The sequence below is a fragment of the Convolutriloba macropyga genome, chromosome 1 (assembly GCF_964194025.1).
Source record: "Convolutriloba macropyga chromosome 1, txConMacr16.3, whole genome shotgun sequence".
Taxonomy (NCBI): Eukaryota; Metazoa; Xenacoelomorpha; order Acoela; family Convolutidae; genus Convolutriloba; species Convolutriloba macropyga.
Window position 1 is genome coordinate 87563188 of NC_134468.1, and position 25369 is coordinate 87588556.

The 25369-nt window shown below is 34.9% G+C and overlaps 3 protein-coding genes across 3 annotated transcripts in view; 2 read left to right on the forward strand and 1 right to left on the reverse strand.

The window, feature by feature from the left end:
• Positions 1-25369, forward strand: part of LOC142344041 (leupaxin-like) — a 142550-nt gene that overhangs the window by 68130 nt on the left and 49051 nt on the right. The gene's annotated exons all lie outside the window — the stretch shown is intronic.
• On the forward strand, positions 514-11397 carry LOC142352815 (uncharacterized). Its single transcript, XM_075404954.1, has 2 exons — positions 514-771; positions 10970-11397. The coding sequence occupies exons 1-2, from the start codon at positions 636-638 to the stop codon at positions 11230-11232; spliced, it is 399 nt and encodes a 132-aa protein (XP_075261069.1). The 5' UTR covers positions 514-635; the 3' UTR covers positions 11233-11397.
• LOC142344293 (endoplasmic reticulum aminopeptidase 1-like) overlaps positions 22213-25369 on the reverse strand; it is a 29824-nt gene continuing 26667 nt past the window's right edge. Inside the window, exon 13 of the mRNA XM_075395883.1 lies at positions 22213-23028. Within this exon, the coding sequence (XP_075251998.1) occupies positions 22317-23028 (712 nt within the window). The 3' untranslated portion in view covers positions 22213-22316. The remainder of the gene's footprint in view (positions 23029-25369) is intronic.

Sequence of the window (25369 nt, forward strand, 5' to 3'; positions counted from 1 at the left end):
GTTTAATTCTTGTCGAAACTCAGTTTTGACAAAGAAACGGAGCATTGAAGTAACCGACATCGAATCGTCGAATCTACAAATACTTGTACAGACGCATCAGCTTTTTACCCTTAATTATTTCAGGTAATATGAATGATTGTTTTGCAATCTATGATTCGCCTTTTTAAATTTAGGTGAGTTACTAAACATAGAGTTAAACATATACACATCAAGTAACAAACAAACTCCTTCCGCTTTTAACATGAGTGCTTGGCATTGAACGAATTTTAAGTTGATTAAAGCATAGTTTGTGCCAAATAATGTATTTTGAACCAAATTTTTGGTTTAATTTTCATAGATTGTTTGTTAATTCTTCTTACAATATTTACGAATTATATTTTGTTTCGATATGTATTCGAGACCGTTTTGTCTGGGTATGTTTTGAAATTTGGCTCTGTTCTGTCTGAGACTGCTTTGTTTGGACACCTAAGCTTACGATAATGGTATCACTTAGTCATGACAATTGTTATTAATTTTTGTTCAGCTTAGCTGAAGAGTCCAGATGCAATGTTGCACCCGGAACACAAAAAGGAGTCCAGGATCTTAATAATGGACACATCCACTTCCACAGACATCACCAGCTGTTGTGGGTAGCCATGGAGTACATTAACAACACGTACAACCCTAGTATCAAAGTTAGAGGTCAAGCAGGACCAGGTGTGATGGGCAAAGTGGCCAGATTGTTCTACAGGAAATCCTCGCTTTCTAATGTCAAGTTGAATTTTGGAGATGGTAAAGAATTGAAAATTTTTGAAAGTAACATCACCCTCCGGGTCATTGAAATTTTTATTTTCTTGAAGACAATAACGCCGCAAATGTATACCTAAACAGTCACAGTCAAAGTAACTAAAATCTCTTGAGCTCTATTAATTTAGATGGGATTTACAAAAAATTCTCGGATTTGGGTTAGATGCGCAAAACACTCAAGATTACAGAAGGCCACGAGAGCCAATTGACATTAAAGTCTACCTCTGCGATGTCATAAAATTCCCACTTCAATTTTCTTTAAAAATACACAGAACCTTGAATCTACTTTATTGTTTTAATCAGCTTCCCCAATTCAGACACCTGTCGAAAAGAAACACGAACTAAGCACGAAAAAGGTTGACTGGTGAAAGAGTCCAAACCTTATATTCTTTGAGCTCGATTGACTGAATGTTGGAAATCAGACTTAAAAAATTTGCTAAAATTTGCGGATTCCACAGCTAAATCAGCTTAAAACCCTCAATATTTAGCGAATTGAGCCGAGTGAGTTAAAGAAACATAGCACACGGCCAAAATAAATCTAAAACGACGTAGCATCTATAGTCGGAAGAGCAAACCCAGCGTCGAGATAGCTGCAAGAAGCGGTTAACTGAGCAAAAAAAACACAAGAGGTATAACAGAAAACAGAAAGTTGTAAAAACAATCAAATATTAGCTAGAAATAATCATTACAAACGTGCAGAAAGAACATTTAAAAATCATTTTGTCTTTATTGTTCCGACCCACTTTAGTGGGGGAGGAACTATTTACTCAAATGGGTTTTCTTTGTTCAGACAATTTTGGCCGATCGATAAAATCATCGTAGAGAGTTGTGAGTGCTATCATTAAAAAACCCGTCCAGAAAAGAATATGAAATAAAAAAAGATTTTTTCAATATTTGCTTTTCACAGGGAGTTATTGAGGTTTAAATTTTTTGAATATTATACGTAATTCAGCTGTTTATATTCACATTTTCGGTATTTTTGACCTAATTTTCGTCAATTTTGCTAATTTTTTTTTTCAATTGTTAACTGTATTGTTTTTGATTTTATTTCTAAAGATAGATGAAGGTTGTTGTGAATTGTTCAATCCGGGTTTTTTGGCTAGAATTTATGCTAAATTTTTTCAAATATTCGACTTTCTTTGGGACCAAATTTGGGAACAAGCTTGCTTTTTTAGCACAATTGCTTTAAGTTTTCTGCAAGTAGACACCTTAAAACTACGGCCATATCCTTTTTCATTTGAGAACAAGTTAGTTGATTACCCTCTGGCTCTGAAAGTCTTCTCGAATTATAAGTTTTACAGTTTTTTGCTAAATTAGACTCGATAATTTTATAAAATTCATTTTTAATTTTGACAAACTACAAAATATTGTCAAAGAAATTGATCTCTTTCGCAACCATTTGAAAAAATGAGTATTTTGTTAGACGCGCAGTATTATCTGGGCTGATCTCAATCTCAACATGGATCCCTACGTTAAAAAAATTCAATTTTAATGGGACGCGACTTTTTTCAAAAAATTTCCGCTATGTACATGTTTTTTATGTGAACTTTTTTTACTTACAAGAATATCAAACCAGGACTCAATTAATGACACATACTACTTGAGTTTCGCTTTTATTTGTTATCTTTTTGTAGCTCAATAACTTAGTGTCGCAAATCAAAGATCCAGCTGGTTTGTTCTGAGGTATAAATGAACCTAGACATTTCTTTCTTTTGTTATCTAAGTTCTGTTATGACTTTAAATATATTTGTTTTAAGAAAATATTGTTGAATTTGCCACTATTTTATCTTATTTCTCTCAAATTCAGGCGGAGTCTCAGTAAAAACAAGAGAAAATTAATTTTCTGTGAGTTATAAATTAATTTTGGATGCGGTTTTATATTCAACTCATGGTTTCATTGTTTTGATACTACCCGTTATCTTTTTTTTTATTTTCAAGCTTAATTGCGTATTATCTTTTTCTCTTCTTGTTGATTTATTGCATTGTTAACCAGTCCAATTGACAAAAACCATAGCGCTGAAAAAAGGCACAGCGTTGAAAAAAGGCGTATCTGGATATGGTAATTGTTTTTGTTATATAATTTATGATGCTTTTTGGGCTCAGACACAGTCATCATACAAAATTTCATGGATTATTTTTGTTTTTGCTTATGTATGTCTTTCCTTTTGTTGTAGAACGCCAATTACCTGATAACGTTAGGTCTCCATTGCTTCCCCAAAACGAATAAATCGAACTAGTTTACGATTTTAGTTTATAGCTGTTTATTTTAATGACTTTACGATTGAATTTAAAAAAAGTTTTTCAACTGCATACTTTTTGCTTTCATTTTCGTAACCCGGTAACGCAATCTCCCGAAATACAAATCTCAATTACTTTGGTGGAATCAAACAGTTTTTTTGCGCTTAAATATACGTTGTGACTGTTTGCTTCGAATATTAGTTTTAAAAAAAAATTCGAGATTTCTATACCGTTCAATTTATAACTTATAAATTTATGGATTCTTTTTGTTTTCAGGTCTACGTAGTCATCTTATAAGCGAGACTTTTTGATCCTAAAATGAGGAAAAATAAACATTAACAGTTCTTTCAGGTAACATCTTATAATTATAGTGCCTTGAACAGTGTACTCTCGTTAAATTGTTTGAAGCTTTGGCTTCTTTATATATTTGTTATTTTGTGGTTTCGCTACTCAGTCTCATCATTTACCGATCCAATTGGCTTCTTGAGATTTTGCATCCTAATCCATCGCAGTTGCTGAAATCTTAAATCTGTCATTATTTTTGAAATTAATTTTTATCAAAAACATATTTCGGTTTTTGAGCTTCGTCAATTTTTTAATCATTTTTTCGGTCGATTTGATGCTCATTCTCTGTAAAAACAGGTCCGTTTCCACTGAGTTTTATTTTAATCTCAATAACGGTTTTAATTTCAAACATTTGTTTCTCGGCTTTGTTACTACTGTTACGACGAGATTTCACAAATTATTTGAGGTTTTTTATTTTTGTACATTTTACAGGATATTTTTTAATTTGTAACAATAATCGTAGGTCCCAATGACTTTTAAATTTTGAGCAATTGAACGTTGAATAATGGCTTGTCTCAATTGCTTCTTATAATTGAACATTTTAGGGTTTTCAGTTTATAACTAATGATATTAATAACAGTGAAACTAATTGTTGTCAAAAATAGAAATGTAGTATTGAACTTCGCACCTCTTGGCTCTTTTTTGTCGGCCTGTAAACCAGTCGCATTGAAGAACAGTCCGCTATCTTTTCTAATGAAGCATAGATTAAATTGTTTCGTGTAGGTTTTATCTGATGCGAGTTTGATTTCGTTATTATTTTTTTTATTATAGACATCGAGTTTTAAATGTAAATAATGTCTGTTTTTGGATATGCAATTTTCATTTTCCGTTCTAGTATTTTTATAATCAACAACGTTCATCTGCGCTTCAGGGCGGCATTATCATATTGCATTGGTCGTTTATTGAACGATGTGTATGTTTTTGAAAGTTTTCTATATCTTCGTCATTTGGTAGCCAATTAAGTCAAGAATGTGGATGAGCGGTGTCGGAACGTTATATATGTGTTAGCACATTTCCGAGCCTCTTGTTTTGTTTTGTTCCGACCCCTCTTTGAGGGGGGAGGATCTATATACTCAAACTTTAAAAAATTTTGGCCGACCGATATAATAATTGTAGAGAGTTGAGAGTGGTATCATTAGAAAGCTCGTCCAGCGTAGAATATGGAACTTAATATATATTTTTGATATTGGTTTTTTACAGAGAGTTATCAAGTTTCTGGTGAACATTAGACGTAAATCAGCTGTTTTTATTCTCTTTTTTGGCCAGATTTTTGTCAGTTTCGACAAAATTTTTGTCAATATCGCTTAATAATTGCCTAATTGTAAATATGTTAAAATTGTAGACGTAGTCTTAATTATTTCATCTCTAAAGATAGAGGAGGATTGCCTAATTGTTCGATCCGTGTTTTTTGGCTAGAATTTTTGCTAAACTTTTCAAAATGCAGATTTTTTTTCGTCCAAAAAAGGCTTTTTTTAGCCCCCTTGCTTTAACTTTGCTGGAAGTAGACACGATTAAACTGCGTCAATTTTCTCTACAGCTCGAAAAACGCTAGTTCTACTCCACTTGCTCTAAGGGTCTTCTGCATTTATAACTTTGCAATTATTTGCAAAATTAAGGTCAATAACTTTACAAAATGCTTTATTCAGTTTTGACAAGTGGAAAGATTTTGTTTATAATTGATCTATTTCGCAACCATTTCATCAATTGAGTGTTCTGTTAGACCCTAAGCTTTATTTGGGCTGATATTGATCTCACCATGGATCCCCATGATAAAAATTTTTCAGATTTTAATTGGCGCAATTTTTTTTCAAAAAATTTCTGCTATCTGAATGTTTTTTAAATATATTACGGACGAGAATTTCAAATCAGGGCTCAATTGGTGACAGATACTGTTTAAAATAAACAAGACCCAACCAGATGATTTTATGGTTTCAGAACTAAGCTCATGCTTTTTATGGCTCTGAACAATTGTCTTTTTAAAAAGCGTATGGAGTTCTTGTGTTTTGTTTTCATTTCTTATGGTTTTTGCAGTTCATTGACCTAGTATCCTAAATCAAAGATTCAGTTAGCTGTAACAATTATAAAAGATACTAGAGTTTTTTTTAATTGTTATGTAATGTCCTTTGTGACTTTGAATACATTTTGCTTAGAAAATGTCGCTGAAATTTTAAACTTTGCCAATTTTCTTTCTTATTTCTCTCACCTTCTCAGTAAAAACGGGCGGAAACCAAATTCTGGTGATTTTTATGTTAATGTCGGTAACAAATTTATATTCTTGTAATTGTTTCTTTATTTTGGTTCTACCCGTTTTCAATTTTTCTTTTGTTTTTATCTTAATTGCATATTTTATGAGATACATTGTTTCATTGTCAAATTATCAGATTATTGACAAGTCCAATGACAAGAAGGCCTTGCAGCAAACATACAAAAATTTGAAAAAATTTGTATCTGGATATGTTAAATTTTTTTTTGGATAAATTATGCCTTTTGGGCTGAGACACAAATACCTCGCAAAAGTTTGTGGATTTTTTAGTTTTGCCTAAATTTGTTTTTCTTTTCGTTGTTGTACGTCAGATACCCGGTAACGACAGATCTTAATTGCTTCCCCGAGATCTATAATTCAACCCAATTAAACATTTTAGTTTAGAGCTGTTTGTTAATATGATTTTGAAACAAAATTTAAAAATTTCTTTTCTGTATTCTTTTTGCTTTTATTGTCGTCACCATGTAACGCAATCTCGCTCATTAGAAGTCTCAATTAGTTTTGTTGACCCAAATATTTTTTTGGTTGATTATACGTTGTACTTGAATGCTTTGACCATTTAGTTTTATTTAAAAAAAGATTTCAAGGTATCTAATATGTTCAGTTTTTGGGTTTCTTTTTGTTGTCATGTCTAAGTAGTCATTTTATGAGGATCAATAGTTGATGTATGATGAAGTCAAAATGAATATTTAAAATTTTTGCAGGCAACATCTTGTAATTATAGTGCATTAAACAGTTTCATGTCAATAAATTTTTTGAAATTCTGGCTTCTTTATGAAATTGTGTTTTTTTGAGGGCTCGTTAATTGGCTTCCTGAGGTGTTAAAACATAATCCACGGTTTTTGTTGTCGTCCAAAATTTCTTTTGTTTTCTGAAAGTAGTGGTTTTCAAATGTAAGTTTCGGTTTTTGAGCTTCGTCTTTTTTATTAGTTTTTCAGTCGATTTTTCCTCAGTCTCTGTAAACACAGGTCACAACCCGTTTCCACTGTGCTACAAATAATAACGATTTTAGCATAATATATCTGTTCACGGGCTTTGTTAGTACTGTTACTACGAGATTTCAAAAAATGTTAGATTTTTATATATTTAAACATTTCAAAGGATTTTTGATTCCTTTTTAAATTATAACAATAATCGTTGATCCCATTGTCTTTGAGATTTTGCGCAATCGAACATTGGATAATAACATGTCTCAAATGCTTCCTATGTAGTTATAAGGGAACACTTTAGTGATTTCAGTTGATATCTAATGACATTAATAACTGTGCATTTAATGGTTTTCAAAAATGGAAATGTATTTTTGAACTTCGCACCTATTTGCTCATTTTGTTTGATTTTTTTGTCCTTTCTAGTAGTTTTATTATGAACAACTTTCATCGGCCCTCTAGCGTGGCATTATTGTATTTCATTGGTCGTTTATTGAATGATGTGTATGTTTTTGAATTTTTTCTATCGCTTCGTCTTTTGGCAGCCAATTAAGTCAAGAATGCGGATGAGCGGGGTCGGAACTTTATGTGCGTACGCACATTACCGAGCCTCCTTGTTTAACTTTAGGGGAAAGTAGGACCCTCAAAGTCCGTTCAATATGTGCATTTTTTTAAAAGCTTAATTCAAGATCTTGTCGCTTAATCCGAACGAAAGAACTTTGAGATGTGTGTGCCTACTCCCCCCCCCCCAAAAAGTTGAATGCCTTCACATAATTTTTTGCATCTTTAGAAGTACTTTGCAATAAGATTTTTGAGCGTTCTTTGCACTGATTTCCCAGAAGTTTAAATATAGCTCCTTATTTGTACAAACAAAATACTTTTCTTGTCATAATCCAAATTTTTCTTGTCATAATCCCATTTCCTCCGCTCCAAAACAATATCAATTATGGCGCTTTGCCTCAATGCCGAATTGCAACTTATGTTTGATTACTGTGATTGAAAAATTTACGATGCCCTCGAAGGCTGTGGATGGGCTGGCAGAGCATGATGGTAAAAACAATTTGAAATGATCTGGTCTTGTTCAAAGGAAGCATATTCGTTGGTTTGTTTACAACAGACAAAAATTTTGTTTGCCATAAAGCCGCAAAAGCAATGTGGTCGTGGACGTGCCTGTATGTATCCTTAGTTCGTTGGCGGAAAAAAAAGAAATGGTCTCTATAGATCTCTAGAGTTTCAACCTGCAATATTGACACTTTTGTTCATTTTCATATATTTGATTTCCGGGAAAGTATTTTAGCCTAACTCAAAGATCCTTCTCTGGCGTTTAAATGAGGATCCAAAGCAGGAAAAAGGTTAACTTTAAGTCAAGCCCCTGCGTGTAAAAGCCACAGCGATATAATTGTTTCGACCCACTTTAGTGGTGGAGGAACTATATACTCAAATGGGTTTTTTTGTTCAGACAATTTTGGCCGATCGATATAATAATCGTAGAGAGTTATGAGTGGTATCATTAGAAAGCCTGTCCAGCGTAGAATATGGAATTAAAAAGATTTTGTCATTTTTCGCGTTATATAGGGGGTTTATCGGAGTTTAAATTTTTGTGAGTATTAGACGTAATTCAGTTGTTTTTATTCACATTTTCAGCATTTTTGATATAATTTTGGTCAATTTTGCTAAACTTAGCTCAAATTGTAAACTGTAGTGTTAATGATTTTATCTCCTAAGATAGAGGTGGGTTGCTGACTTATTTGATCCAAATCTTTTGGCTAGAATTTACTCTAAATTATTCAAAATTCTTTTTTTTCTGGACCAAATTTGGGACCAAATTTGCTTTTTTAGCCTACTTGCTTTAAATTTGCTGAAAGTAGATACCTTAAAACTGCGGCCATTTTCTTTTTAAACTTTTAAACTGACAAACGAGCTAGTTGCACACCCACTGGCTTTGAATTGTAATTTTGTCAGTTTTTTGCAAATTTAAACTCGATAATTATAAAAAATGCATTTTTATTTTGACAAACTTAAAAATTTTGATGAGAAAATGATCTATTTTGGAACCATTTGAACAAGTTAGTATTTTGTAAGAGGCTCAGCAACATATGGGCTGTCATACATTAAAAAAACTTAAGATTTTTATTGGGTGACTTTTTTCAAAATATTTCCGCCATGTAAAATTTTTCATGTAAATTTCTTTTACTTGGAAGAATTTCAAATCAGGGCTCACTTAATGACAGATACTAATTACAAAAATGGAGGCCCAACGAGATTATATTACGGTTTCTCATGGTTTTTTTTGGCTCTAACTTCTTTAAAAAATTTTTCATGTACTTCTTGAATTTATTGATGCCCAATGAATTATTGTCCACAGTCAAAGATCCAGTAATAGTTAATCTGGTATAAATGAACCTAGACATTTCGTTCAATTGTTATTATTATCTGTTATGACTTTGAATTTTCGGGCAGAGTCTCAGTAAAAAAAAAGCAAAAAATGATTTCCTGTGGGTTATAAACTAATGTCCGTAACGGTTTTTTGGTTAACTAATGGTCATTTTGTTTTGATACCAAATATTTCCATTTTAAAAAAAAAATTTGAGCCTAATTGCATATATTATTAGTTCATTTTGTTTCCTTGTCGAATTATCACATTATTAACCGGTCCAATTGAAGGAAAGCATAGTAGCATTAAGGCTAAGCGTTGGAAAAAGGCGTATATGGATATGTTACTTGTTTTTGTTATATATTTCATGATGCTGTTATATAGTTTATCATTTTTGGGCTGCGACAAATTTATCTCGCAAATTTTTATAGATTTTTTTGTTTTTGCCTGTGTTTGTCTTGTTTTTTGTTGTTGTACGCCCTATATTTGATAACCAAAGGTCTCAATTGCTTCCCCAGGACGTACGATTCAATCTAGTTAAAGATTTCAGTTTACAGCTGTTTGTTTTAAAGACTTTCAATTTGAGTTTAAAAAAATTTCACTTGTATCCTTTTTGCTTTGAATTTTGTAACCATGTAACTCACCCTCGCTATTAGAGATCTATATATTTTGTCCTGATTCAAACATGTTTTTCGCGCTTGCTTGTTGACTGATTGCTGCGACCACTAATTTCTTTAAAGTTTTCGAGATTTTTATAATGCTCATTTTTTTGGTTTTCTTGTTGTTGTCATGATGAGGAGAAAAAGACAATTTAGATTTCTTATAGGCAACATCTTATAATTATAGTGTCTTGAATAGTGTGATCTAGTAAAATTATTTGAAATTTTGACTTCCTTATACATTTGTTGTTATTTTGTGGGGTTGTGACTCAGTCTCATCATTAACCGGCCCAATTGGCTTCCTAAGGTATTGCAACTTAATCCATCGCTGTTTGTTGAAATATTAAGATTTCTTTAACTTTTGAAACTATATGTTTTCAAAAACATATTTTCAAAAACATATTTGGGTCATTTTTTTAATTAGTTTTTCGGTCAATTTGTTTTGCGCTCACTCTCTGTAAACACAGGTCACAACTCGTTTCCAGTGAGCTATAATTGAATCTCTATTTAGCCCGAAACAATTGTTTCTCGGCTTTGTTACTACTGTTACTACGAGATTTCATAAAATATTTCAGATTTTTTATATTTGCACATTTTATATGATTTTTGTTCTCTTTTCTAATTTGTATAATTAAATTTAAGTCCCATTGGCTTTGAAATTTGGCGCAATTGAATATTGGACAATGAAATGTGTCAACTGCTACCTAAGGAGATATATATATGAACATTTGAGGTATTTCAGTTGATATCCAATAATATTAGAAATGGTGAAATTAAATGTTTTTAAAACTAGCACCTCTTTGCTCTTTTTTCTCGACCAATTACCCAATCTCATTGAGAATAGGTTCCATGTCTCTTCTAATGCAGCTTAGTCTTAATTGTTTCCTTAAGGTTTTATCGGATGCGAATTTGAACTTGTTATGATTTTTTAAATTATAGACATCTAGTTTTATTCTGTTTGTTGTTATATAAATTTTGTTTGTTGTTTGATAATTATTATTGTCCTTTCCAGTAGTTCTATTATCAAGAACGTTCATCGGCCCTCGAGCGTGGCATTATTGTATTCCATTGGTTGTTTATTCAACTATATGTTTTTTTTGAAAGTTTCTTTCTCTTTATCATTTGGTGGCCAATTAAGTCAAGAATGTGGATGAGCGGGGTCGGAACCTTATGTGCGTACGCACATTGCCAAGTCTCCTTGTAGTTTCAACCTTGAGAAGAGCAACTAAGGAGACCTAAGTGGATTTTCTTTTTTCCTGTTATGGCCTTCCAAAATTTCAAAAGCAATTAAATTATAGAACTTGAGAAACACGAATAGAATACAATCATGTCAATTTTCCCCATTAAAAAAAATAATTGTGTTTTTTCTTATTTTCAGACACGAGAGATATTGAGTTTCTGCATTCGTGGCACTTTACACCTATCAACTGGCGGGACATTGGTGGTCATCTGTGGCTCTCTCCGCGCATCCAATCAAATGTCACCCACTGGGATGACGTCATCAAGTGTTGCACAGCTCTCCACTTTTACTCTTTCATGACCAAAGATCGAAGAGTAACTGGGAATGCACAACGGGAGATATACTCCTATCTGGGACCCAAATTTTGCCCAAAATCTTTTACTAACTTGGAGCAGTTTTGAACTTTTCCTGCTGCAAAGTTTTATGAGAACCTTTACAAACGAATGATTAAAGATAAGAGAATTTTTCGATATTATTGAGCAGTAAATTATGAGTTAACCGTGAGCCGAGCGGCCAAAACTATACCTGACCCGAAACAGTACTGGACACAATAAAACTGATCATTATCCACGACTAATGTAAAGGTAACTATATGACCAGAAAACAATCATCAATTCAATATTGATGTTTTGATCATTTGGTTCATGTGATTAAGTTAACCTTGTACGACAAAACTTTAAGTTTGCTACAATTCAAATTTTTGACGTTAATGCCCGGACACTATTGCCAGCACAATTCAGCGCTGAATCTTTACATTCCCACATTAGCTCAGAAAATCAGTTCTGAATAAGTACATTTGCAGTCCAATTATAGGTTTTTATGAGTAGGGAAAATTCAGAAAAATTTTTTTAATCATGATTTTGTACTTGACAAATTAAACTTGATTCTTACCATGATCAGACAAAATTCAGGCAGATTTTGAAATTTTCGATTCCAATGTTGTGCTCAATTACTATTGTTTTAGTCAATTGACTCGCGAATGCTTATGGAACCACTGAGCGTCGCGATTGCCAATTATCTTTCTGCTAATTGAATTCTCAACTCCGAATTGGTTATTCGCGGTGCGAATGGCTCAATCTCAAGTGAGCAGGCGTAATTGAAGAGCAATTTATTGAAGTTGAATTGAAACTGAATTACAGCGATGCCAATTGGAGAATGAAAGTTTTAAGTTACAATTTAAGATTAAAAAGGAAATAACATTTTGTTCACGACATGATCACAGAACAGGAAGAACTCAGCAATTCGTTTACATTGTGAACAGACAGTTCCCTGTCTAAAAGATGAACAGACATAATGTTGCCATAACGTATGATGAACTAAATTAAACTAGCTAACTGAAGCCCCTGCACCTCAAATGGTAAATAAGAACTAAATACTGTGATGGATATATGAGTATAATATTCATACCGTATGACATTTCCCCCTGTTGGGAATGTCCCCCGGTTGAAATTAGTACATAAAATCTTAAAATTAATACTTATTCACCGGTTATATAGATAATAAAATATTAAATAATAGATAAAGTATAGAGTTCAAATTGTTTTTTGAATTTTTCTCTGAATGCGAATGATCCTGGGTTTCGGCTTGCAAAACCGTCGTTTCTCTGGGTAGATTTGGATTGGGATCAGTAGTCCATCTTTCATGGGGGTTTCGTGGTTGCACTTCCCCCAATGAATGCTGTACTTGATTCAAGAATGTCGGCCGATTACCCCTCTGTATTTTGAATTTTTTCAACTATGGATGTCGTAGTCTTTTTCTGTCTTTTTAGGGTCCTTTTATTTTTCCTGACTGATGATTTATCCGAATCAGATGTGTCGCTTATTGTCATTTTCCGTTTTTCTTTACGCTGACTTTTGCGTAAAATGGGCGTTGGAATTTTTGGAGAACCCATTTGAGCCGTGGGTGGTCCAGCTATTATCGGATTATTTGGGGGTGCTGCCAGTGGCATAGGTGGACTAAAGTGTAAAATTTGTATTAGTTCGGGTCTGTTAACGAAAGCCTCATCATGCTTCCGGTTGCGTTTGGGGACCCTCATCTTTAATGAACGTGCACCGTTACTGGCTGTTGAAATACAGGATCTGCCCGATGATACGACGCTGATGTCATCTGATTGTTTCTTATTCCGTTTAATCTTTTTGTCTCCGGTGTTTTTTCTGACTAGACCTCTTCTATGTTCTTTGATCTTTTGTTCAATCAATTTTTCATAATTTTTCTTTGATATGCGTTCTATATATTGCCCCAAATCTGTATCACGTTCAGCTTTTGTTCCGAATTTCGCGATATCAGAGATTTGCACGCGTACTTCCTGTCGGTTAGGTTCTTTAATAACACTCGTAGTTGGGCTTATTTTAAACAGTGCTACCAGGAGCGAGGACTTCATATAAACCATCTAGGTTTTTCTTCTGCCGTTGATTTTCGTGAATATTTCTCGCTAACTTCACTTGTATACTGCGTTCACTGCACGGAATTGGTCGGTTCACTCCTTTTGACCATATGAGCCGCGGTTCGCTATCTTTCATTTTATCCTGCTCTTTTTTGGCACGTGCATCCGCAGCGCAAATGACATTCTCGATTTCGGTATCTGAGCATAAGGCCGTGTTTGCCCACTGCTCCTCTGTCAGATGGGATTGGCCTGGTAATGTGTCTTCATCTAAATAATGTTTAATTATTTTGTTGCAACTCAAATTTTTATTGTTAGGTTAAGTGGTGACATTTGAAATTGGTGTGTTACATGTTCTAACAAAATGTGCCTCAAATGGTGTAATGTCTATTTTTTTGAAATTCTTAGTCGTTGTATAATTGCATGTAGTGAATCTTCTAAGTGAATTTTTTTTTTCAATTGTGTTTTCATACACGATATTTGGCGTTTACTTGTTTGAATAAGACGTTCTACTAGACCTATTGCTCTGTGATCATTTGCTGGTGCTTATATAGGTATAATATTATTTGCTGTGCAAAATGTTTCAAACTTTTTTCCTGTAAAACATCTAGCTTGATCTAATCTTACAGTTCTCGGAACCCCATGGTTATACATATAGTTATTGAGAAATTTAATTACAATTGTACTGGAAGCTTTATTTTCTATTTCTGCTGTAGGGCATTTTGAGTATCTATCTACGCTTGTAATAAAGACTGTTCAATACCGTTTTCAATAGGTATTGGTCCACCAAAGTCTATTTGTATTTCGTCATTCGGTTTAACACATTTTGGTAAAGGTGACCATTTGCAGTGAGGAATAACTGATTTTAAATTCTTAACAATTTCTGTGCAGGTTTTGCACTCGCTCACTTGCCAGTATATCCCGATATATATATAGCCACCAAATGTTTTGTGCTAAAGGTAGCATCGCGATGCTTCCAGGATGGATCGAATGGATGTCTTCGAGCACTGCATCCTCTATCCTCTTGGGTATTCCTTTGACCCACACAGATACATCCATGCTTAACACTGATGTCCTGCCAGTACAAGAAGATGTATGGGCTGATTTTGCGTAGTCTATGGGGATCTTTTCGTATAATACAATCGCGAATTTCCTTAAGAATTGTTTCCTTCCCGGTGAGGATGGCCAGAAGTTTTTTGCTAAAAAATTTGTTGAGTGTTTCTGTGAAACGTATATCGTCTGCCGCGTCGATTATACTGCCTGGTGGAGTGGTTTCCGTATCCGATGACGTATTTGCTGCGGGTGTCGACGGTGTAGTGTCGGAGAAGGTGACCCGGGCCTTCGTCGGAGTAGATTTATTGGCCTTTGTTTTCAGAATACTGTTGATTGAATGAACAGGGTTCATTGAGTTGACTGATTGGACAGAGTTATTTGAAGAGGACTGATTTTTGAATTTGTTTTGGCCAAAAAGCGAGTTATTCTTTCGCCGGTGGTATTTCTATTTAAGATTTTGTGTTTTCGCGCTTAATTTAGAGTATTTAGGTGGACTATTTGATTTAATACCATTAATGGGCTTTATTGGGCATAATTGTTCACATTCTTTACCGTTTGACTTTTGCACTGCTTTTGCAGCGAGTTTGTTAATGGAATATGAATCATTTATTGTGAAGTTATTTAGTGCAAATTCTGATTTTTTATTCTTAGGACGCATTTGAGATGCGAATGGTATATTTAAATGCTGATTAACTATGGAATTTGAAAGTGTTAATTGCGGCGCGAATGGCAATTTCTTTCTATATTGTAGTGATTGCTAGGCAACTGGTTTAGTACTAAATTGTGAATTAGTATTTAAGGATATATGCATTTGTTGTGCGATTAACGGGTTTGATTTGGATGAGGGTGAATGTAACTTTAATATGCTATTAAGTTTTTGTATCGTGTTTTGTTTACTTCTATTTAAGTGTTTCATTGGATTACGAAATATAGATATTGTTGCTACTACGAAATGTTCGGCATATGTGGAAATTTTTTTAGCTTTTGCAAAAGTGTTTCGCGATATATAATCCACTAAGCCCATTTTTGCTCCCGGCATGTGTTCAATTGTGAAATTGTATGGAAGTAATCTGTCTATTCATCTAGAAAGTCGACTATTGTAAGATTTTGAGCTGTGTTTTTTTTAATATGGATAATAAGGCCCGATGATCTGTTATGACAGTGAACTTTTTTCATACAGATAGTAATTGAAATAGTCAATCGACCAAACTATTCCCAATAGTTCTAGTTCGTTAACACTATAACGTTCTTCTGTTGAGTTTAGAAATCGTGACGCGAATGCTATTGATTTCCATCCTTCGGGTGTACTAGTGTGTAGGGTGTAGAGTGTTCTAGTGCTGCTCCCAGTTCTGATTGTGAAGCGTCACATTTAACTCTAACATCTCATTTCGTATTGTAGTGACTATTTTCCGTGCTGCTAGCAATTTTTTCTTTTCTTAAATTAAAGTGTTTAGTATGTTCTTCTGTCCAAATAAATTTTGTGGATTTTTTGAGAAGTGATCTAAACGGATGACATCACTGTGCTAGGTGTGGTATGAACTTGCCAATATAATGTACTGATCCGAGAAAAGATCCTAAACATTTTAATGTTGGTAGTGGTGGTATTGCTAGAATCGCTGCATTTTTGCTTTCAAGTTGTGATATACCAGTTTAGGTAAACTTATACATCATCCATTCAAATTCCGTTTTTGCAAAGTGACTTTTTTGAACATTAAATCTCAAATTGTCTTCATCTAACTTTTTTAAGCACTTTGTGACATATATTAGATGATCTGTTTCAGTCCCAGTACTAACAATTATGAAGTCATCTAAGAAGCAATAGGTGTTTTGTAGGCCTATCAGTGTATAGTCCATTGCTTTTTGAAATTCTGCCGGCAAGTCAGTGAGACCGTAGAATCCTATTTTAAATCTATAAGTGCCAGTAGATTCTCCACAAATAATATTAAATTTACAGTGTTTCGCAGTATCATTGTGTAGTTTTAATTGACTATAAGCATATTTGAGATTTAATGTGGAAAAGTATGCTTTTTGACCGTTTTGATTGTTTGTAAGGAATAGTGAGTTTGTGTCTATTAGCATGTCAATGTTAGGCATTTGGTATTTGTTTTTATGTAGGGCTTTATTAAATACTTTAGAGTCTAATGCCAATTTGACAGATTGGTCTTTCTTAACTGTGATCACGATTGGAGATATGAAATGTTTGTCTGAGAAACTAGATAATTTTTCGATATGGCCTTCATTCTGTAGGCGTTCTAATTCTGCCGTAACACTAGGTGGGAGATTAATGGGAAGGCGCCGATCTTTTTGATGCTTTGCTGCAAACTTTTGATGAAATTTTGATTTCGCTACATGTGTCTTTGAGAGGCCAATTCTGGAGACTAAATGTGCCTCGATTGTCTCTTTAATCTTACATGTACAATTTTAAATTTTATTAACACATTTACCAGCCTCTGGTTGTTGCTGTTGGACAATTGCAAGACCAAGGCTATTGAAGAGATCTCTCCCGATCATGATTTTGTGACCGTTCTCCACAATTATTAGGCGAGCATCTTTGCTGTCCACTTATTGTATGACACTGTGGCCTCGCGATGTCCAAGGACTTTGATTGGGTCGTTTGAGAAAGTTTTTAATTCCCTCCTCTCTTTTGTAGTGATCCATTTTGCAGATGGTGAAGTTCGAAGGATTCGATTTGCTAGCGTCTTTGTGATGAGAGTAACTACACTTCCAGAGTCATTGCGTTTACTTGTACTTTGCCAAATTGTTTTTTGCGTTGAGGGGTTCTAGTTGATGAGCTGAATCGCAGGAAATGGCCGCTGCATAATTTTCAGAGTCGCTATCATAGTTAGTGTCATAGAATTGCTCATTTAACTGTTGGTGTAGTTATATAATTAACGGATTGTTCATCATCACATTTTTCAAACCTAAGATTCGACCTTCTGTTGTTTGAAAGAGTAGAAGAAAACGCGGTCGTACGTGATGTTTCTAATTTTAATGAAAGAGTCCTCCATTGCTTGCCATAATTCTTTAAATGGCTGTTTTTCTTTTTGGAAATGGGGATCTTTGCTTTTGAAATACGTCGTCCCTCAGTGCCAATGCTCAACTATAGTAGTGATATTGATTTTTTTCACAAATCCCCCATTGTTTATCTCCACACAAGATACCAGTTTCATCGATCTGTTTGCAACGATTTTGCCAATTTACCTTGAGCTGTTGATTGCGGATCTTTCGATCCCTTTCAGTTGCTTGCGTGTGGTTCTCCACTGGTTCCTGGTAAGTCGGCTCGGGTGGGTATGTTACAGTGACTGGTGGGTCATTCAAAAGATGTTCAAGCTGAATTCTTTTTTTGCTAGCAGTGCTAGCTTCCACTGTTGTGTCCATTTTACCCACGTTAGCGGTGGAGTGGCAGTAGACTTTTCCCAGAAGGCGTCGACGTGAAAAGGCGTCTTTTTGGATTCAACTGCTGACTGCGCCATGTTGTACTCAATTACTATTGTTTTATTCAATTGAGTCGCGATTGCTTATCGAACCACTGAGCTAGGGCAGTTGCGTCGCGATTGCCAATTATCTTTATGCTAATTGAATTCTCAACTCGGAATTGATTATTCGCGGTGCGAATGGCTCAATCTCAATTGAGCAGGCGTAATTTAAGAGCGATTTATTGAAGTTGAATTGAAACTGAATTACAGCGATGCCAATTGGAGAATGAAAGTTTTAAGTTACAATTTAAGATTAAAAAGGAAATAACATTTTGTTAACGACATGATCATAGAACAGGAAGAACTCAGCAATTCGTTTACATTGTGAACAGACAGTTCCCTGTCTAAAGTATGAACAGACATGAAGTTGCCATAACGTATGATGAACTAAATTAAACTAGCTAACTGAAGCACGTGCCCTTCAAATGGTAAATAAGAACTAAATACGGTGATGGATATATGAGGATAATGTCCATACCGTATGACATTCACCAAAAAATCGACCATGACGAAATTGCATGCAAAAGTCCCGCCGCAGGCCTTAAGGACACGTTACTGCAACTACAACTAACTACCACCACAAGCAGCAACACCACCACCCTGTGTTGAGAGGAGAGACACTCACCGAAAAGTTAGGAAGAATTAGTGGCCAAAAACCCAGGCTAATATGAGAGAGACAGATAGAGGGAAAGACAGGAATGAGAAATGCTGGATCAAATATGGCTGTGACTTTATTATTATGTTTTGTATGGATGGTTGGTGCACAACAGTACACAAGGGATTAAGAGGGTTGGTGGTGGAGGGGTAGGGGGTAGGGTGGTGGTGGGGTTGAGCGATTGTGATTATTGCGAGTGAGTGAGTGAATGAATGAATGAATGAATGAATGAATGAATGAATGAATTAATTAATTAATTATTTAATTAATTAAATAATTAATTAGTGATTTCAAATTGAGTTGCTGAGTGATTCAGGACTCAGTGGTCCGAACAGGAACTCCTCACCTCCCCTCCCCCCCCCCCCTCAAAAACCGGAAATGGCACTCAACTGCAACTGACACTCATACAGGATCTTCTTTCCCCACTTTCACAGCCGTTTTTTCATTTTTGAAACTCGCAAAAAATGAACTATAGACAAGGCAGTGGTGCCTCTGTGAACGACGAAGACGGCGATGATGCCCACAGATAGAGAAATCGAAACGGCTCGTTTTGAAAAGAAAACAACATAGATGGGAGGGGAGAGAAGGGGTGTTGGATCTGTGACACGGGGGGGAGAGAAGGGGTGTTGGATCTGTGACACGGGGTGGGGGATTTGTGGCACGAGGGGGGTGTTGAATCTCCGCCGACCCCTGACCCGTTCTGCTAATTCTTGATTTTAAGTATTTGCAGGAAGAAAAGTTTGCACGATTCGCAGGTGTAAGATTTGGAAGTGTTTTTCAGAAGCACGAACGCTAGAAATTGCACATTCCTTCTGTGGGTCCCAGGGACGGTTTCTGTCTATAAATCAGCCCGGGGCAACAACCCAGAGAACAGAATCTGTTTACTTCTTTGACGCCCTGTTACGTTTTACAGGATTATCCTGTTTCGAAACAAATACTTTGAACAATGGTTTTTCAGATTGAAGTGTTTTCAAAAGTAGGTTGATAGCTATTTAGTCGAAGTTATGGCATCATCATCATTTCGACAAGTTCAAATTGTTTATCGATCGTGGACCAACACCAACAACGACGAAAATATGCCACCAGAGGTTCCTATCAGTTTCTCGCAACCGATTGGCAATCAAAATCTGAAAAATGTGAGTTGTATTGTTGATTTGATATAGGGGGGGGGGATTGAAAGTCCTATTGGTCTATTGGTCCGTTGGTTCGATTAATAGCCTATCAATAGTCAAGCTGCGATGATCTATTGATCTATTGGTTTAATTTCACTGGTCGAGCAGAAGTCTTTTTTCCGTCTGCTTTTCATGAAATTTTGCGCGTTTTTTACGTACAGAAGCATAACTGCAGCAAGTGTAGACAGCATTGCATTAGATAAACTTTACTTTCAAGACTATCTAACTTTCAAGACGATCAAAATTTAACCCAATTCTTAATATAGATAAGTTGTCTCAAAATTTTATCATTGTTGTGCGCGTGCGTGTTTGTGCGCGTGCGTGTTGAGATTGTGAGTGTGTGTGTGTGTGTGTGTGTGTAAGTGTTTGTGTGTACGTGTATGCGCGCGCGCGTGTGTGTGTGTGTGTGTGTGTGCGTGTGTAAGTGTATGCGTGTTTGTGCATGTGTGTGTGTTTTTGTGTGTATGTTTAATAGCCGCGAAGCATTTTTAATAGCCGCACAGCGATAGCTGGGGCTATTAATGCCTTTCTCTTGGTTTTTTATTTCGTAGTCGCGATTTTTCTTACGATATACCATATGAGGTCACAACCACTTCAAATCTGCTTTTTGTTCATTCGTTCATGCAATTTCATCGGAAGTGTGTGCGTGACGTCATTTTTCGTTCTTAGTGGAACGAGTTTTTTTTTCATTCGCGTGATTAAAATTTTGGTCACACTTGACTTACCTCACTCTCAAAAATGACTTCATCACGTTGAAACTGACTTTTATTTACTTTATTTCAGAGAGATTAGGTCAAATGAATGTGTGTCACTCTAAATGAAGGTTATTTGAGAGAAGATAACAGAGGCAGCAGAAACTTATACAGATTTTTAAACAAAATATAACATATCAGTCTTCAATGGAAAGACGAATTTTTCGGTCTGTCTCTTTTACTGTTTTTTTGAGACTGCAGATCTACGAAGCTTTTGCGGCTATTTTCCGGCAGTCTGCCGGCTATGTTATTAAATTTCTCTTTAGCGAAATTTGTAGCAAATATATTGATTCTGTGGTCTTTTGTAATCTGACCTTTTTGGTTTTTCATCGTCAAAAACAGGTAAAACCGGGAGAGCATTAGGTGGCTGAGCATTACCAGTCTATAAGTTTTCGATTCACCGAAACTGTTTGCAGGAGACAATTTCATGTTGTGAACGGCGGTTGTTATTTGATAGCAATTGTACCACTAACGTGGCTGACTTGGTGTTTAAATGGACAAAACATTTGTCATATTACATGGTGTACTGTATATAACCCCCTCAGTTCAAATTTTTTAAAATGGTTACAAAATTTAAAAAACTTCCCAACCTAGATGTCATTCTGCTCGCTGATGACACAACTGTTACTGCAACAAGACTTTATGACTCAGGATGAGCACAACCTTTGGCTAGCCGCAAAAAAACTAGTTGTTAAAGAAGATAAAAATAATCAACTAAACTCTAAAACACTGCTTCTAATTTTATTTCTTTCTTCCTTCTCAATCATAATTTTTTGAACAACAGTATGTTCTGTAAATATCTCAGAGTATAATTGGACTGGAAATCATTGTTTGGTAAACATTTAGATGGTCATAGCTCTCGGCTTGCTTGACCAACCGGTATAATATCTAAACTGCTGTATTAAGTTTCGAGAGCTCAGCCCATTAACTTCTATAAAGCATATATAAACGCCCTTTTACAGTATGGTGTACCTGTGTACGGAAACTATATCTTCACGACATTGAAACCTCTCAACATCCTGCAGAAAAAATATTGAGGCTCATTTATTTCCGGGACAGAAAGACAAACGTGGATGATTTTTTCGAGCGGAACAAAAAAAACTGTCTATGGATTAAATTTATACGATTTGCTTAAATTTGCCGAAAAAGCACTGAGCATGCATAGTGATAGTCAATTGAATAGTTTTTTCGAACATCACAACGAAGTAAGACGCGCAATAAATACCCAGATTAATTTACCGAAAAAAGCATTCGTCAAAAAAGCCTTCTAGCTGCGCTCAGTTTATTTCCGTTGCGACAAATATTTTAATAGTCTCAAAAAAGCACCCTCAAAAAAATTCATCAAATTGAATTTTTTCTCAAAACTGAAGGAGTTAGGGAACTTAGAAAATTTTAGCTTATTTTTAGAAAAAAAAACTATCACTTTTTGTCACAAATTGCTTTCAACTTAGCTCGGGTAGGAACCTGGAGGGCAGCATTGCCCCGTCCTCCTGTCTTCTCTGAGATAATCTGTTAAATATTTAAGTATAATATTTCTTTAAAATTTGTTAACTTTATGGAGAAATAAATTCTTTCTTTCTTTCTAGGTGATCTTTTAGACAATTGTTTTGTGTTTTTTTTATCTTTCTATTTCCAAAACGTTAATTTGCTTCATTGATTTTTTTCAAAGCCAGGTAAAAATAAGACAATCGTCTTTACTGAGCAGTAAGTACTGCTGAATAAGGAGGTCTAAAAAAGGAAAGCGTACGCTCTGCCAAGCTGTCTTGTTTATAAATTATGGATAAAATTTTAATAAGGCTAAAGTTGCTTAAACAAAAATATACCTTGTATACTAACCGTTTTAAATGCAATTCGAACTCTGAAAATTATTTGTATCTTCGAAGAAGTTTCAACTCGTTATACAAATATAATGTTAATTTCTAAAGATGAATACAAAACCGAAGCAGACCGCTACAAAATTTGATAGCATTGCAACATATTAACCAATAAAATAGTATCTATTCGACTAGTTTTTGTAAAGTCTCAATACATTCATGCAGGTATAATTTACTCCATTTTATATTAAAAGTTATGCTTTCCAGTGACAATGGATAATAAAAGCCATCATTTAAGTCTTCTAATGTTGAAGCTGCGTATAAAAGTTCATGCAAACTGCTGCTACTGTCAAAATTCGAGAAAACAGAAACTAAAAGTTCTCCAAAAAGGTCAATTCCTGCGTATGCTGTTTGAAATTGCTTCCAGTTCGTTTTTATGATGTCCCAGACAGTCATAGCTGCCGGGAGGTTATTCCGACATGCTAGAAACATGGACGTTAAGATTCTGGGACCGTCCAGGCGAATCTCATTGTTTATGAAGTAACGCTCGTTGAAAACTCGACGGATCAAATTTGGGTCTTTATTGAACCAGGGTTGATTTAACATCAACTCATCTCGTTTCGTAGCTGTTCTGTTGTACAAAAATTCCCACTCTTCCAAGGTTCCGTGGTAGGATACCGTCGGGAATAAAGTATCTTTGATGTAGGGGTGAATTTTGAGGATGTCATCTCCGCTAGACAAACTTTTTTTCCATTTTTGGAAAAGTGAGAAACAGTCTTGGAGACATTGTTCATGTCCAGCGAAGCAGAGGGTTTTCAACATGTAGGCGTTGAAGTCATCTGGTCGGTTGGTGTCTGACTTCCAAGTTTTCATGTCAAAGCCAGGATACATCCGACTGAAAATATAAAAATAGAAACCCGTACCAAAATTGCGAAACTAACTCGTACCTAACTCTCAGCCGAATTCAGTACTGAGTCAATGTCTAATTCAGGTCACATTTTGCACTGAATTTGTCTGATTCAGAGCTAATTCAGTGATGCAATCTGAATTATCTTCTGATTTAGACGAATGCAGTACACTTTCCCTGAATTTTGCTCTGATTCAGAGAAATTCGGAAATCACTTTACAGTTGGTTCTGAGATCGTTCTGAATCATTACTAAAACTTGAAATTTCTCTGAAATTGTTCTGAATCAGTACTGATTGTCACTGAACTTTAAGTACGGGAAATCAGTACTTGACAATTGCAAATGCAAGTCTTATTTGACGTGAATAACTTCTGATTAAAGTGGATATCAGAATGGATTTATAATATAGGATTTATACAAGAAACAAGTTGCGATTTACACTTGAGTTCGGTACGGGCATAATAGTGTCTTTGAGACATTAAAAAATATTAATTATTATAAACCTATTTTGCATGGGTTAAGTTCAGATCAAGTCCCTTAACTTTATTAGCCCTATTCATTTTTGATCAGCACTTACCCGGGTCGTCGCTTTCTTTCTTCCATACAAGGATCATATATGATGTCATACAAATCAAAACTTATTTAATAATAATTATTAAAAATAATTATGGTTCCTGCGTAATCGCAGCGGAACAGCATTAGGCCACAGCGGCCTGTTCTCAGCTGTCTTTTATCTTATTGTTCCGCACATTTCAGACTGATCTTTTTTATGAGCGGAATTGCTCTTTTTTGGTGACTACTATTGTTGAAAATATTAAATAGACGGCAGTTATATCGTAACAAGTAAACAATTAGTTTGAAGCTCCCGTCTTTGAACTTTCGCAAATGGTTGGAGTGAAAAGATTTCACGAATTTTGATTAGAAACCTTAACACCAGAAAATTGGGACATAAAAATGCCCCCTAGTTATAATCACTATAAAATTTTTAGACTCATATTTGAGCACTCTGGTTCATAGTAAAAATTCAATATTTGAATTTTACAATGCCCATTATCAATTTTTTTGCTGAAAAAAAGGATATTTTGAAGTAAATTTCAAGTGCTAAAACTTATGTGTGATGAAAACAAGATCAACGAATTTTTCTTTCAAATGGCACATGATCTGTTACTGGGGTGCATAACTTAGTGGGGTACAAACAGAAACATTCCAACATATCAACAAAAGTTGAACTTATTAAAAACAAAATAAGAACCTATCAATCCAGGCTATCAATTCAAGTTCCTTCAAACCACAAAAATTGAGGAAAAAACTGGTAAGAGTCATTTTGACAACTATTATCGGGATTGCAGAGCTTTCTCTTGAAACGACTCATTGTCTAGCAAAACCTTTTTTTTATTAAATTACTACCATTGAACTTTGCTAACAACACCATAAAATGTTCATCCGCCGGAAACCTCTTCCTTACAAAAAAGTAGGTCTCATAAATGAAGCACTGAACAATTTTAAATAAATCTTGCAAAGCAGTCTTGCATCTTCATAAACTTTATAAACACATTTTTATGTCCTTGCATAAACATTGCCATGATATGTCATCGAAAAAAGACATTAGAACTCGGCTGCAACAGAATTGTGGCATGGCCTATCGTGTACACGATTCTGCTCTTTAATATTTAGCATCATTATAACATCATTATTAGAATTGGGAAAACTCCCTGTATTTTTTGTTAGTTAGAGTGACTAAACATAAACCGAACCGACAAATGTCCGAAGAATTGCTCTTGAACGACAGGCGAGGCAATTTAATTCAGGGTCTGTAGCCTAAATCAATTTTTCTTTATGGGTGCAAAAAACTTGTTCCCCAACGGGATTCGAACCATTTATAACCTACCCTTCCATAGCCACCATCACTCACCACTGCGCTATTCCTCACTAATTTTGGCTATACTGCCACCGATTATATATCAGCAACAAGCTTTACTTCGGAGCGAGAGCAATAGAGATCACTCAAAAATGGTGAACGAAAGCCTAAAAAAGTCACTTGAGAAGTCATAGAATGTTCTAGAAGAAAAGCGCAAAATTGTCAAGCAAAAGATTTGCATTAAAAAGACCAACACGTTTACAATAATTGCTATGAACTTCGTTCAAAAGCAATTAATCAGATTATTTTGGTAGCTCAACATATGTCACTTTATAAAATTAAAGTAAACAAGAAAGTCTTTTTTATAAAGAAATGACTTTAAACATTTGAGAATCAATACGAAAGCAGCTTAAAATGTTACATTGAACAGAAAGATAGGACTATTTATGTCTTTCCTTTTAATTATAAAAAT